Here is a 16900-nt window from a genome sequence, read left to right as displayed (position 1 = left end):
GGCTGTTCACAAGGAAAGTAAATTAAACCATAATTTTCAGAGAATGCTTGAAGAGCCTCCATTAGGTTTATGCCAATTTTGTGGAACCTTCCTCAGGGTCTCTTTCCCACCACAAGTCTACCTTGGTGATGGAATCCCTCTGTTTCTGTCTTAAATCCTTTTCTGTAGGAAAGTATCATCAGCATCAGCAAACAAATGTCTGCATATGACTGCTATAGTTTGGTAGACCTGTAAAACACCGCAACTGTGGCAAGAAATAAGTTGCAAGAAAAAACACATACTTTGAAGAGGTCCACTGTTTGACTACATAATGACCAGTTCAAACAGGTGTACTTCCATGACATTTATGTTGAAAATGCATTCCTAAATTTGCTTCAACTATGGAAATTTAACTACCAGATCACCTCCTAACTAAACATGAAAAAATGATAGGCACCCAAGATTAGACTTTCTGTCAATAAGGTGATGAAATTGTAATTATAGCATTTGGAAGTATAATGTGCTAATTCCTCACTTTTCTTATGTGGACTGTTCTTTTAAATTCCATGATAATTTCAAATAAAAACAGTACTTCACCATAAAAGCAGAATAGGACTGGGAAAATAAAGGATGGCTTGTACTTATGAGAGAAATACTAGTACATGCAAAAATGCTAAATCAATGCAGCATAAGTAAAAGATTTCTTCCTGTTCCTTCATATCAGTACAGTTTTTGAGCATGGTAAAACCAGACATACTATTTAGTCTTGTATACAAACAGACAGCACTTTACATTTGGTTAATTCTATTCTATTTCCTTGATGCAGTGACAAGAGTTGCCAATGGAGACCCTATGCAGCTACTATAGTAGCAGAAAGAGTATCATTATGAAGACCCATTTTAAGTCCTACTAATTTGTCGTACAAAATTTGGTTCTTAGGCCCCATTTATGATATGAGCTACACTGAATAAGAATTTACAGGGATTTTAAAGATCAAATGAAAGTGGAAGATCAGGTAACTTCACTTTTACGTCACAGAGGAGGAAAAATATTTTGCACAGTTTTAAATAGCACTAAGTGAAGGCCATGCCTATCAGACAACTGTAGAACTCACCTCTCCCCCTCCAGGTAACAAATAAATAATTGTACCATTTAACTCCCCAGGGACAGGATGAGACAGATGAACAGTGGGCTCAAAAATATTATTTCTCTCTTTTTTCAGTAAACCCAAAGAGCTCTAATATTCTAAAAATAAATTAAACAACTACATAGGATTTCCATAGTTAAAGGCCCTACACACACACTCTTTTTACAGCACTGGATGATTAATTGTTCTGTTTGTTTGATACAACAATTACATCCATCTCGTCCATGATTAAAAGCAATAGCATTTCATTAAAAAAAACACCCAAAACCCACAAAACCAAACCAACCAGAACCCAAACAAATCTCAATCCCATTGTAATTCACTAATAATACAGCAGATGTCACTAAATATCAAGGAAATAACTTAGGTCAGTATCAGATAAGCATATATACTAACTAAGGCTAACGCAAACATTATATCAAAACTAGTTTTATCATCATTTAATTAGATAGCAATGGACAGGACTGTCGGTGTCAATGGACAGGACTTCTCACCTTCAAAGAGTTCTGTTAACTAATCAGTTCTTGCACTGCAGCTATCCAAGGCAAGAGTTGTTTGTAAGCATTTTAATTCTTTCCAGAGTAGCTCAGAAATGTGACATGAGAATTATCCTCCTACAAATGCCTCTGAAATTTCTATCACCTAGCCATGAAACTACATCAGAATTTGTATGACGGTCTAAGAATGCAACAGACCCTACAGCCTTGAGATTTTAAAAATGTACGTGTTGAGTACATGTTATTGCTCAAAGACAGCTGAACAATGAGGCAGCCCTGATAACCAGGGATGAAGAGAAGGCAGAGTTGCTGAATGGCTTCTTGGCTTCATTCTTTACTTCTAAGACTGAACTCCCCTATGAATTCCAGACCCTGGATGAAGGAGAAGACTGGAGAAGGGAAGACTCTCCATTAGCAATGAAGACTGTGTTAGGGATCAGTTACAGAAACAGAATATTCACAAGTCCATGGACCCTAATGAGACGCACCCAAAAGTATTGAGAGAGCTGCCTGATGTCATCACTCTACCACTCTCCATCATTTTTGCAAAATCCTGGCAAACAGAGGTGCTTGAGGACTGGAGGAAAGCAAATGTCACTCCAGTCTTCAGAAAGGGCAAGAAAGAGGTTCCAGGAAAACAGAGACTAGTCAGTGTCACCTCCATCTCCAGAAAAACGATGGAGCAGAGCAGTCTGGTGGTCATCTCTAGGCACTTGGAAGAGAAGAGGATGATCAGGAGTAGTCAGCATGGATTTACCAAGGGGATATCATGCTTGACTAATCTGATAGCATTCTACAATGCTGTAACTGAATGGGTAGATGCAGGGAGACCAGTGGATGTAGTCTACCTTGACCTTAGTAAGACTTTTGACATTGTCTCCCATGATATCCATGGGAGCAAGCTCAGGAAGTGTGGGATAGAAGATCAGAAAGTGAGATGGATTAGGAACTGGTTACAAAATAAAATCCCCCTCCCCGCTATGCCCTGGCAAGACCACACCTGGAATATTGCATACAGTTTTGGGCTCCCCAGTTCAGGAGGGACAGGGATCTACTCGAGAGTCCAACAGAGGACTACGAGGATGATTAAGGGACTGGAGCACATGCTCTGTGAGGAGAGGCTGAGACACCTGGGGCTTTTTAGTCTGGAGAAGAGAAGACTGAGAGGGGATTTAATAAACCTTTATAAATATCTGAGAGATGGGTGTCAAGAGGGAGGGGACAGATTCTTCTCAGTTGCACACTGTGATAGGACAAGGGGCAATGGATATAATCTACAGTACAGGAGGTTACACCTCAACACGAGGAAGAGCTTCACTGTGAGGGTCACAAAACACTGGAACAGGCTCCCCAGAGAGGTTATGGAGTCTCCTTCTCTGGAGACTTTCAAGAACCATCCGGATGCATTTCTGTGCAACCTGCACTAAATTCTATAGTCCTGCTCTGGCAGGGGGCTTGAACTAGATGATCTCCGGAGGTCCCTTCTAACCTCTAACATCCTGTGATCCCGTGAACAGTCACACAGTGCAATCTTATTGACCCTACTACATTGTATCAACATGTGATAGAGGTCTTAAGTATGTATTCTCTCATGAGCAGGAAAAATAATTAACATTTGCAGTAAATCTGAATACTTAAAAGCGCTGGTTTCTTGATGAATTTACCTTTGTTTTTTCTAAACTGGCCTCTTCTGCCATTTGCACAGCCTGTTTAACTTGCTCACAAGCACTAGATTCTCTTTGCTGCATCTCTTTCATGTTTTGTCTCAATGAAACAAGTGCATCCATCAATTCATCTCTCTCTCTGTGTATAAAGAAAAGCCAAATATTTATTCTGTATCTTTTCTTGAGAGAAAACAAATAAAAGATTTCAGGGTGATGAGTGAAGTGAAACTAAAACCAGCATGGTGTAGGATTGAAAGAGAGCATACTGCTCACTTGGCAGACAACAAAAATACCATTTGCTTGATCACCAGTCCTTCAGTTCACAAGGATGGAACATTAATGAGACTGCCAGTAATGAGAGCAGAGTTCAGATCATAAATATACGATGCAGAGTAGCATTCTGTTGGCATTACAAAATAGGGATCCATGATAAAAGCAAAACTAACAGAAAACCCAACAAAAATATACAAAGAAAACCCCCCACAAACAAAAAAAACACCCCACAAGACAAAATAGGCCTGTTTCTGGAAAAAAGTAACAACAAAGATAGAAGCAATATGAGATTACACTGTCATTAAAAGGAAGTGGGAAAAAATGAAATATGTTAAATTCAATAAGTAATTCAAATCAAAGTATATCAAATGAAAAATCAATGGCACTTTGCTTCAAACTGGACGTGAATTATGCAAACACTTCTGGATTCTATATCCCCTCTGAATCTTTTAACTATGAAACTGAAATCTATATGAATTAATGAAGCACAGTAAGAACTGTAATACTTCACTTTTTCATTATTTTGATATATTGAAAGCTTTTGCATTAAGAGTATGATTATCTGCAGTTTAGGCCCAACTAAAGATTTTGGCTGAAAACTGTTGTGTTTGGGGCTTTTTATTTTGTTTGTTTTCTGTTTTTTCCTTTCCCCCCCTTCATATTGTGTGGAATGGTAACACAGTTGTATATGTCAGAGAATTAAGTCCTACTTTGAAATGTCATTTCAACAAGATTTGTACAAAGTCCCTCTGAAAATCCTTGGTTTTTTATAGATTGCATGATAGGAAGAAGTAACATTCAGAATTGATTAAAATGCAAACTGAAGTAATGGTTTTAAGATAAATAGGTCAACTGAAATCTTTTATCTCAAACTACACTATAATATGATGTATGAATGTACTGATTCGTAGCTTGCTCGTATTTTACAGTGTCTGTGACAAGTAACTTTGAAACAACTTTTCAACAACAGAGACCTTTCCTAGAAAATTCTTGAACTTGACAATAGGAAAATATGTAACTCATGGAAATGGCCATCTAATATGTAGACATAATCAATTTGACAAAGTATATGCATTACATCCCTTCAGTTTTCTCACTTCTAATTGACTGACAAAATCATCTCCAGCAAGCTCCTTCTGAAATCCTAGAAAACTTCAGGTATCTGACAACAGATGTACATTTAACAAACTTGGAGAAATTGGCGTATCTTCTCATTACTACTAGCAAGTAGAAAGGAAGGGATTTTGAGGGTGATTGAAGAGCAGAATTTCTTAAAAAAAAATATTTTAATGCCACTAGCATTTCTGAAATACATATATTCAGCCTATATAGCTTTTTGCCCCTTACTGTAGCTAGGGAAAGAAGCAATGCATCCCACTCCAAACATCTAACCTACAAAGCAAATTCAAGGCATGGGGAGGAGGTTTCCCAAAATTTAGGGAGAAGCAAGTGGAGCCAGAAAAATTTTCAACTACAGTTAAGGAACTTTTGCAGGAAATAATCAAAATACACTGACTTCCATAATATTTCTTCTGAGAGAGTAAAGGCTCCACCTGTACAAAAAGTGCAGGAAATACACTATCAACAGTGATTATTTGGACAAAGATATCATAATTACAAGATAATGACTAACATCCTTTCACAACTGAAGTAAGTAGAAAAACTCACCATGGATATCAAAGTGGTTGGGACCTACACTTGTACTCTGCTATTGAATTTCACATTATAACAACTTCAAGCTGAGAGTCTAATGCATCCTAAGTGCACATCTACCTATGAATGCAACCCAGCACACTGAGACTTACATGGTTTAATGTGAGCAACTGTACTTTGAATGAGAAAGTAAACACTTCCCAAACCTACTTTGTTACCCTCTCGATGGTCTGAATGTGAACATTAGCATGAGTTTGTAAAAGAACTGCCTCATGTTGTGCACATTTCAGACAAAGACCACCAACCCATCTAGAATTTGTGGCTGAAGAAAGTGACTTCTGTTGGCTCAGCTTTCCTTCCAAATCTTTGCATGTCTTCTGATATTCTAAAAGTTTTTTTCTAGAAAGAAGAAATAAGAAAAATTATTCTTTGTTATTTTCCAAATTTCATTAAGCAAAGGAAGACTTTAACACAGAAATAATAGTTGAAGTACTCAACCAGAACTGTATTGTTTTCTTCCTCCTTTCTGTAGTAAAATAGTGATGTTACCAAAAAAAAAAATTAGCTAAAAATTGTAGGCTTACATATTGTCTGAACAAAGACTCACTAGCACTAAGCAATTAATAAAAATTTCAATATCCTATCTTTTTCCTGTTGTTCTTACTTAGTTGATGTTTCTTCTCTACTCTTAAATTAAAGTTACAGTATTAAACCCCTTATGCTCCCTAGGCAAAATCCAGACGTGTTCAGCACATACACTCTGATCCACCAGCACACACAAACTTGAGCTCAATCACATCTCCAGAAGAACAGGGTAAGCTTTTTACTTGTTTCTGGAATTTTTACCAGGTGCTCTGAAGAATTTACTCCAGAATTTCCAAGCATCTGTCAGGCCAGGGAGAGTGGAAGCAACAGGAATGCTGACATCAGGAAGTTCCAGACAAACACACACTCTGCATGTATGGATCAATTTGACAAATTGTGCAATGAATCCAAAGCTTTTGATTTGTTATGCAGGCCATCTGGGCAGCACACACGTAGTAAGTCTGACACATTCTGGTTGCATTGGATTTACTGTGCGCATAATATGTACACTGCATGCACGCTTATTTCCATCTGGGAAATCTGTGCACATTTTCCAATTTTAGTAGCTAGCCTATTAAATATAATCCACTATAACCTGAATGGAATTTAGTTTGCACACATCCTTACACAGCCATGGTGCAACAGACCTATTCTTAGGAAATCTTGGGCAGAAATCAGCAAATCCTACGTAAATTCACACTTGAAAACAAGGATAGTCCCATGGAAAGTGGTATCCTTGCTCACCTTAATTAAAATCTAATGAACACACAAATACCTTGCAGAACTGGAGTTTGAAAAATCCTGTCCCTTAAGTAAAATTGAGAGGTCAAATACTGTACTTTCAACAATTTTCAGAGATTTTTCAGGCTCCAATATTTACTTCTGAGTATAAGAGATGAACCTCCTGCTGTTATTCATACCATGCTGCAGTCATGCCAGCTTCAAAAATGAAAGTGCTAACAAGCAAAGTATTATGGGGCTTAAAGTTCAGATTGCAAGATGGGAGACTTCCTGTTCCGGTTGCTGCCACTGGGTTCCGGGTTCTTGGGGGACGGTCTTTTTTTCTGCAGACATGGTGGTGAAAAGAGTGGGAGTTGGGTAGCTGGTGGTTTCCCCCCCCCCGTGTTTCTTCTGCAAATAGGCTAAGATAATCATGTATTGTATTATTAGCTATGGTAATTATGCATTATGTTTATGTGATCTTATGCTACATTAAACTCATCTCTTTATCTCAGCCCTCAGTTTTGGTGTGTTACTCTTCCCCTGACTTTTTTGTTGGGGGAGCAGGCAGTTTAGCCCTTGAGCTAGTTTGTGACATTCCTTTTCGGTGCCCAACTCATGGCACAAAAAGCCGTCGTCTTAATTACAACAGTCAGATTTTGGCAGGAGACAAAAGGGTTGAAATAAAGCAGAAGAGGACTCAGTTATGGCTTGTAGCTTAAGATAATTTTATGTAAAATTTCTTTTTTTTTCTCCTGTGGCATATTGTATTTCCAATGTGCTGTGGTATTTTACGTGCTTGCATTAGGAAGGGAAAAAGCAGCATAAAGCAATTTGTCCTGCAAAAAATAAATCAGGGAACAAGAAAAAGAGCCAGGGCTGCTTGCTCTTATCTCTGGGTTTGGAAGATGACCAAGAACAAATAGTGGATGAAGCAAACAAGGCCTCAGCAGTACAAGAGGGAGAAAATCTCTCCTCCTCTGTCCAGGCCTGTGTTTCAGTCATGAGAAACACATGCTCCCCTGTCTGTGGGAGAGAATCTGGCAGGTACACACCTCAGCACATGCTGTGGTTTTACTTGCATTGCCATGGGAAGCACATGAAGTAGGATGGAAAATCCACTGCAGTCCTAGCTTCATGACTACATGAAGTCTTCCCCAAAGTATACTGCCCCCATTTCCAGTGGAAAAATCACCCAAGAAAGGGCAGACAAGCTGATATTGCTACTGATTCCTCTGAAAGGAGTCACAGAGCATCTTCACAAGATGCAGGTGATTCTAGTCAGAATTAGAGGGGCCCTTTCTCCAAAGAGATGCAGAAGAAGGACAACTGGATTTATTGGACTATATGAAACCAATGGCTTGGGAGGTTGAGGAAGACAAACCCGCCTCCCTGTCTGTATTTCTGGTGTGTCAGACAGATTGCCACTCCTATATGTGCCAGAGGCTAGGCACCAGAACAGAAGCCACGGTTTGCTTTCACTTGGAAGGGTAGAAAGAGTCACTGGACTCAACACACCCCAGGGGTAGAAAATCACCCCACCATTTAGACTTGACTGATCCAGACTGTACTGGAACAGTGTGGAGCTCCAGAGCATCTGCAGTGAGCAGTCTTCTGTGTATTGCAGAGCAATCTCACTTTGAGTGAGACTGGACAGTATGTCTATGATGTATGAAGTCTATTGTTTGATGTTGATTGCTGCTGGGCATGATGCAGGCAGGGGTAGAGAACATCATGGATTGAGTTGAACCCACTGCTGATATTCATACCATGCTGCAGTCATGCCAGCTTCAAAACCAAAACTGCTAACTGGAGCAAAGTATTGTGGGGTTTCAAATTCAGATTGCAGTTCCAGTTGCTGGTTCTGGGTTCATGGGGTGTGGTCTTTTTTCTGCAGGCATGGTGGTGGAAAAGAGTGAGAGTCAGTAGCTGGTGGTTTGGTTTTGTGTTCTATGAAGGGTTTTTTCCCCCTTGTATTTCACTACGCTTCTGCAAATAGGCTACACTAAGGTAACCATGTATTGTAGTATTAGATTATTAGCTAAGGTAATTATGCATTGTGCTTATGAGATCTCATGTTACATTAAGATCTTACCTCTTATCTCAGCCCTGAAATTTGTATGCTACTCAGGTTCCCCCCACTTATGTGTTGGGGGAGCAGGCAGTTCAGCCCTTGCGCTAAACCGTTACACCCTCCAAGCCAAGGGGAAAACACAACAACAACAACTACATAGCTGAAATTTAAGATCCTCGCTTACTTTCACTAGCACAATTGGCTTTTCACCACTGAAGAGGGCAAATTTAAACCTTTCAATATTTGGATAAGTACGTGAAGACTTATTTTCAACATTTTTGTTCAAAGATATGCAGGTCACATGACTGGAAACATTGCCGGCATGCTTTACAACTATGTTCTTCTGTTCCAACATTGTCATGGGGCCTAAACTCATTTGATGCTGAAGATTTGTAAAACCTGAAAATGGAAGAGCTCATAGGAGTTAAGTATTTTTTTTTTAGATTGGTGTACCTTAACAGACATGTTCCTATGAAGCAAAGGGGTAAAATGGATAAAGTCATTTTATATCAAGTTGTAACTTCCATAAATTCAATAGTTCAACTGAATTTATAAAGCTTATATATCACTAATGTTGCTATATATTAGCATTCAACTATATTACACTCAATTCTGCTACATTTGTATTTGATAATATGTTACATAAAACCAGTTTTCAAGGACACTCAGAAAATACAATATTCAGATGTTTTTACATTGAACTTAAACAGTAGTTCATTTTGTTAAAGCGATAATTAAGAGTAATCGTAATGAAAATAATAAACATTTCACTTTACCTTAGAGACTGTATTTGAGCATCATGGATATTGACTTTTTCTTGATAAAGAAGTTTCTCCTTTAGAAAAGATGACAGAAAAGTGTCCTGCTTTCTTTGTAATAATTGTCTTTACAAATAAATCTAGACATTTGCCACATTCGTGCTCTTGCCCGAAGATATAAACATGTTGATATAACAGGCATCAGAGAAATCTGAACACGTCACACTGGCTAAAGCCTACAAAATGAGCAACTCTCTCAATGTCTTATTTCTATACATCTTTCCAGATCCTCCTATGGTAAATTGCTTCAGCACCAAATTCAGTCCCATACAATGATTTACACAAAATCATTGATAATCTCATGTCTAGTTTGCTCTTACTCTCCCACAGGTCAGCAGAAATAAATGAGAAATTCTACAGAATTTCAAGTAGACAGGCTATTTATTTTTATTACCTGTTGGACAACTAGGTATATAAATCAACCACACTAACGTTAAATACAGTGGTGATAAACAAGCAAAAGCACCAGAAATTTAGCTGACAAAAGCCACAATCAATGTTTCTCTTGCTTTAAATATGGCAGATGATATAAAAATGAAATTAATATAAAAATGAGCTTTCAAACATCTGCAGGTGCTAGAGCTGAATGCCTCTTCAATGATACCTAAATGATGCACAAATCCAAGGTTAACATATTTTTACTGAGAAAAAACGTAAGTACATATAATTATACTGAATACAAGTATCCTTTAGATTCTACAGAACATATACACACAAGCATAAAAACACATCAGAACTTTCAGTTAACCATGTTTTTCCCAAAAGACTGCAATGCCACTCTATTAATTGAAAGACAAAAACAAACAAACAAAAAAATCAAGAGCATCTTCCCAAATTAAAAATACAGAGACAATAGAGACAATATCATCTCTGAATCACTAGCGCCCCTCTGTTATCTCTACAAGCACAAAATATGTAATTCACCTGAAAGAAGAGAGACTGCAGAAAGCTGGTTTTGTACCTTACGGAGCCTATGCTGCTCCAGGAACAGAAAGACTCATTGCAGCACAGTTTGCCCATAAGGCTAATGAAATTACACTAGCTAGTTCCTACCTGCTCGTGCATTGTGTTACTGCTAACAATCTCCAAAGCACAGTGAAGCCATCACTGATGAGACATTGTTAAAACGAGACTTATCTCTGGAACATCAGCATCTGCAGATACAACCTGTCACCCATGTATAACTGAATAATACAAACTGGAAGGAGTGGCTGACATGCCAGAAGGCTTTGCTGCCATTCAGCAACACCTGGACAGACTGAACAGCTGGGTAAAGACAAACTTAATGAAGTTCAACAAGGATAAGCGTAGAGTCCTGCACCTGGGAAGGAATAACCTCATGCACCCGTACAGGTTAGGAGTCAACCTGCTGGAGAGTAGCTCCACTAAGAGAAGGACCTTGCAGTCCTCATCAACAGCAATGTGCCCTGGTGGCCAAGAAGGCAAATTATATATGGATGCATTAAGAAGACTCTGTCCAGCAGGTAGAGGGAGGTTCTCCTTCCCCTCTACTCAGCCCTAGTTAGACCACATCTAGAATACCATCTACAGTTCTGGACTCCCCAATTCAGGAGGGGCAGGGAACTACAGGAGAGAGTTCAAGAGAGGACTATGGGGATGATTAAGGGACTAGAACATGTGTCTTACAAAAGACAGCTGAGATACCTGGGGCTATTCAGTCTGGAGAAGGCTGAGAGGGGACCTTATCAATATCTACAAATATCTGAAGGGTGGTTGTCAGGAGGATGGAGCCAGTCCGTTTTCAGTGATGCCAGTGATAGGATGAGGGGTAATGGATGTAAACTCAGTCACAGGAAATTCTATCTCAATATGAGAAAAAGCTTTTTTACTGTGACAGTGACAGTGCATGGGAACAGGCTGCCCAGAGAGGTTGTGGAGTTGCATTCATTGGAAATCTTCAAAACTTGCCTAGATGCATTCCTGTGTGACCTGCCCTAAGTGGTCCTGCTTTGCCAGGAAGTTGGGCTTGATCTCTGGAGGTCCCTTTCAACCTCTAGCATTCTATGATTGATTTGGTTATAATGAGAAGATGAGGTTTAAGAGAATAAAATCTGACCTCAGATCAAGGCTCAGAAAACCAACTCTTGTTTGTCTGTTACAAAATATTCAAACTGCAACAACAACTGAAAGGTTTTGCAAAGTACTGTAAAGAGTTTATACCAACCAGTTCGCCATGCCATTTTTCTGTCTCTCTAACAGCTGCTGTATAAAAAGCCTGACCTTTGTTATCTGCTGGTGATGAGGTGATAGGCTGAGGAAAGCTACAGTCATTATCACCTGAAGGCCAGGAGTTCTGAGTATTTGCCTAAAACAAAAAATATTAATGCTTCAGTTATAATTAAGTAGACTGTTTAAAAGAAGATGTTAATTATACATGTACTGAATGCTGTAATTTTTATTAGAATATAAGAATCAGTAAAGAAGTTACATAGGGCAGCGACCTATGACAACAGTAATAACAAAAGAAATCCATGTTTACAAACTCTCACTGAATTTTGACTAAAATTCAGTTTGCAGATAGCCATTTAGACAGTTTTCTTTAAAAAGTGTAAGGTCCCTGAACATTGATTAAAAGAACAACAGAAAAACAAAAACTTACCAAGGCATCTAGAAGAGTTTGTTCCCTCATTATATGTTCTGCAGTTAATAATTTCAATTTCTGAAAGAGTTCCTCATCTTCCAGTTCAACTTCTTGTACTTCATCTTTCATTCCAGACAGTTCCTCCTACAGGACACAAGAACTACATGTAAAAGGCTTCTTGAGACAGCTATCAACACATAAATACCTCTTGAGACCAAAATTCTAGATTTACATTTCAACCCTTTTAGAGAGAGTAAGAAGATTCAAAAGACAAATTTTGTATTTTTTCACCTTGAATTTCCATACAGCTTTGTTTTTTTTAAAAGAGTGTGTACTTGTAATAGGATGTAAACATGTCTTCAAAGACCCTGAAACACTACACAGTCATCAAGACACATGGTAAGACTCAGTATCTACAGAACTGTTTGGCTCAGTTTTTGTCATTACAACCATCAGTCTTCAGACTAAGCATAAGCTATTTCTAAAGCATTTCTTTGTATTTAGTGGACTGGGGTTTTAGGAGGGGAAATACATTGTTCAATACCTTGCTACACTTCACTTCTGCTTCTAAATGGTCAATGTACTGTGACTGTTCATTTATTAAAGGAACAAGTTCAAAAAGGGCCGCTAAGTCTCCAGTTGTAGCTTCTGGGGGTTTCTGAAGGAAGAATATCATGTGTTATTTAGCCTGGAGAAGAGGAGGCTCAGGGGTGACCTCATTACCCTCTACAACTACCTGAACGGTGGTTGTAGCTGGGAAGGGGTTGGCCTCTTCTCCCAGGCAACCAGCACCAGAACAAGGGGACACAGTCTCAAGCTGCGCCAGGGGAGGTTTAGACTCCAGGTGAGGAGAAAGTTCTTCACCGAGCGAGTCATTCGTCATTGGAACAGGTTGCCCAGGGAGGTGGTTGAGTCACCGTCCCTGGAGGCGTTCAAGAGGAGATTGGATGTGGCACTTGGTGCCATGGTCTAGTCATGGGGTCTGTGTTGATAGGTTGGACTCGATGATCCTCGAGGTCCTTTCCAACCTAAGTTATACTGTGATACTGTGTGATTTATTGCAGTGAAATGTTGCTTGCACACAGACTATTACATATACTTAATAAAAAGTCCCCACGTACTAGATCACAAGGAAAGGATAAAGAATAAGAACTTAAGATTCTTCAAGACAATATGTATGTCACTTCTGTCAAAGAGTACAGCTGCTTGATTAAGCACATCTATGAAGAGAATCATATCCACAAACCAATTTGTAAAAGAAATTCATACTGCTATTTAAGTGTATCATCCATTTTAGACAAACATGAAGGAGTATTGTTTTCCCTTTACATTTAAATGAGTTGTGAATGTGCAAAGGCAACTACTCCAAGTGGTCGCTAACAATTTCTACAGAAACGTAACTACATCTGCAATTTTAATACCTCCATATACAAACAGAAAATGTGTTGATGGACGCTATGTTTATCAAAGAACTTGATTACTGGTATTTTAAAAGACAATTCCAAAAACCATTTCTGAAGATCCTATAAATAGGTCAAAGTTTGGATAGCCTCACAAATGACTAGTTAAAAGAAGGTAATGAAGGGAATCCTTTCATCTGCCTTGCTCAGCAGGATTTAAAGAGTAAACTTTCTACAAAATGTGGAAAAACAAAATCACTAGAACTTTACAGCGTTTACTCTTAAGAGTACAGTACAGATAAAGAAGTATTACTAAAATGCCCTAAAAAAATGCAGCTTCTCTGTGATCTTATTAGCAACAAACAGTCCTTGTCGGTTTAATAAAAAGGATTTAGAGCAGATCTAAGAAATTTTTCTTGGAACTTAATATTTAATTAAGTCTGCATTAATTTTAACAGGGTAACAGTAACAATAAGTTAAGTTAGACTGCAATGAAACTACTTTTGAGTAACCACAAAAATATTTAATGAAGCATCTACTTTCAAATTTAAATAAGTTATTATCAGATCCTCAAACATCATCTTTATTTGAGTATTGGTTTAAGATCATCATTTGATTTTCTATTATTGCAAATTTCATCTGTGGTGGGTTGAAAAATTGCCCCCAACATAAAATTTGCCAGACCAGCTCAGCTGGAAGCAAACGAAAACTGTATTTACAGGCAACACTACAATTTACAATGGAATGCAATGAATATATACAAAATATACAACATGTACAATATTTACAGGTATTTACAATTAACAAACAGCACAAAGACCCCCCTGAAAGACCAGAGGAAGATAATAGCTTCTCCCTCCTTGCCTCCCCTTTCCTCCCTGTATGCAAAGGGACAAGAGAAAGGACAAAGACGTAAGAACTTAGCCAAAACAATGCAGCCAAGGACTAGCAGAAGCTAGCAGAAGCACGCAGACGCACAAAGTTAGTACCTCCCAGAGCAAACAAGTGAAAAAAGAAATTAGTTACCAAACTAATTCTTATGGTAGATAACTCCCCAATGGGATTGTTTAGAACTATCATTATTTTTCTTTTTACATCCAATAGTGGTTTATTTGCATTTTACCACTTTTCTGTTCAAAATCTGTGAAAATCTTAAAGACATAGCCTAAAACTACCACACCATCCTTCAAAGAATTAAGCGTAGTCCAATGCCAGTTAAAATATAGGAACTGTTTTAATTCCTGAACTTAAAAGAAAACGTATCCATGCAAGCCACGTTTTGATTTAGGGTTTGGGGGCATTTCTAATACTAAAATTAAGAAAGTCAAACTAGGACATGTTTATAAGTAGAACATATATCCTCTCATATAAAAGATGTCTGGATTTTTCTCCAATTCACTAAACAGTTTTATTCGCAATCTGTAAAAGGGTAAATCTCCCTTTTTGTGTTCTTTTCTGGCAAGGACACAAAATTTACACAGAGTTAACGGAGTCCTCTCAGATGAACAACAGATTAATTTCTAGCATTAGTTCCAGATGAAAACAAGTACCTTTATGTTGATCCTAACTAGTTTTGGAACTGATACAACTCTAACATCTGTGATCTCAGGCCAGAAACACACCTTTTTGTGTGAAAATATTTCATGATACGCTTCTCAAATATGCTTAGAGTCTTAAAAACTATAGAACTTATTTTCAGGAACTAACTGAACAGTTGGGCTCCTGCATCTCCTAAAAGATTCAGAAACTGACATCTTTGTTTTCAGCTATTACTTTTTGAAACATTCAATATAAAAGAACCCACAGAAACAAGCAAACAAAAAAACACATACAAAACCAAAACAAACAAAACCCCAAAGCACTTTGCTATTACATCTATTAGTCATTCTATTTACAGGCTCTGCCAGTAATTGCTGTGGTTTTTCTCCTGTCCAACCTTTAAAGGTCAAATCCACTAACTAGGGTGCTGCTTTCCAGCAACAAAAGCCATCCTGTCAAATCATACTCAATTTCAGTATTGACTATATTAAACGGAGGGCTGGGGAATTACGATTGTAGGTTTTTAAAGGAAAAACTATTTCACTGTGAGGCTGACAGAGCAAGGGAACAGGCTGCCCAAAGAGGCTGTGGAGTCTCCTTCACTGGAAACATTAAAAATCTGCCTGGATGCATTCCTGTGCGACCTATCACAGTATAACTAAGGTTGGAAAGGACGTCAAGGATCATCGAGTCCGACCAATTGACACAGACCCCATGACTAGACAATGGCACCAAGTGCCACGTCCAATCCCCTCTTGAACGCCTCCAGGGACAGTGACTCAACCACCTCCCTGGGCAACCCGTTCCAATGACGAATGACTCGCTCAGTGAAGAACTTCCTCCTCACCTTGAGTCTAAACCTCCCCTGGCGCAGCTTGAGACTGTGTCCCCTTGTTCTGGTGCTGGTTGCCTGGGAGAAGAGACCAACCCCTTCCTGGCTACAACCACCTTTCAGGTAGTTGTAGAGGGTAATGAGGTCACCCCTGAGCCTCCTCTTCTCCAGGCTAAACAATCCCAACTCCCTCAGCCTCTCCTCACAGGGCTTGTGTTCAAGGCCTCTCCCCAGCCTTGTTGCCCTTCTCTGGACACATTCAAGTGTTTTGATGTCCTTCTTAAACTGAGGGGTCCAGAACTGGACACAGTACTCAAGGTGTAGCCTAACCAAAGCAGAGTACAGGAGCACAATGACCTCCCTGCTCCTGCTGGCCACACTATCCTAATGCAGGCCAGGATGCCATTGGCCCTCTTGGCCACCTGGGCACACTGCTGGCTCATATTCAGGTGGCTGTCAATCAGCACCCCCAGGTCCCTCTCTGTTTGCGAGCTCTCCAGCCACTCCGACCCCAGCCTGTAGCTCTGCATGGGATTGCCGTAGCCAAAGTGCAGCACTCGGCACTTGGACTTGTTAAATGCCATCCCCTTGGATTCTGCCCATCTGTCCAGTCGGTCAAGGTCCCTCTGCAGAGCCTTTCTACCCTCTGACTAACATATGCTCCTGTTCCAGGTGGTCCTCTTGGACTTAATGGTGATCCAAGTTCCCTTCCAACCCCTAACATTCTGTGATGTTTCTGTGTACACACTCATGTGACGCTTAGTGCAACTTTCAGCCAAGGGCAACAGAAGAGAACTTTAAGACAATATTGTAAAGTTTACTAAACAGAATACTTTCTTTGAAATATATATGTGGTCATCTACTATTCGGTACTCATTAGGTATTTCAGTATAATTCAAAGCAAAAACTTAAGATTACTCATAATCTAAGTTTACTTTCCTTTGGCCTTTAGGGAATCTGATTCTTCTTGTGCAAGAACTATTTCTACTCCAGCAAACCACCAAGCAAGTTTGAGGTTTCATAAGGGTTTGCATTTCTGTGGTGTGTGTGCACTTCGGTACTTCCACATTTTTGTAGCTTTATACTTGGTACATCTCCAAAACAATTTCACATCCTG

The 16900-nt window shown here is 39.1% G+C and overlaps 1 protein-coding gene across 1 annotated transcript in view; it reads right to left on the bottom strand.

Moving 5' to 3' along the window:
• Positions 1 to 16900, bottom strand: part of SDCCAG8 (SHH signaling and ciliogenesis regulator SDCCAG8) — a 117937-nt gene that overhangs the window by 94723 nt on the left and 6314 nt on the right. Inside the window, 5 exon segments of the mRNA XM_068155484.1 lie at positions 3288 to 3426; positions 5424 to 5612; positions 9369 to 9427; positions 11596 to 11736; positions 12031 to 12156. Coding sequence (XP_068011585.1) covers positions 3288 to 3426; positions 5424 to 5612; positions 9369 to 9427; positions 11596 to 11736; positions 12031 to 12156 — 654 coding nt within the window.

The sequence above is a fragment of the Melanerpes formicivorus genome, unplaced genomic scaffold (assembly GCF_026170545.1).
Source record: "Melanerpes formicivorus ecotype bairdi unplaced genomic scaffold, bMelFor1.0.p_v2 SCAF_2, whole genome shotgun sequence".
Taxonomy (NCBI): domain Eukaryota; kingdom Metazoa; phylum Chordata; class Aves; order Piciformes; family Picidae; genus Melanerpes; species Melanerpes formicivorus.
Note: the sequence above shows the minus strand (reverse complement) of the source record. Positions and strands in the feature narration are given on the sequence as shown.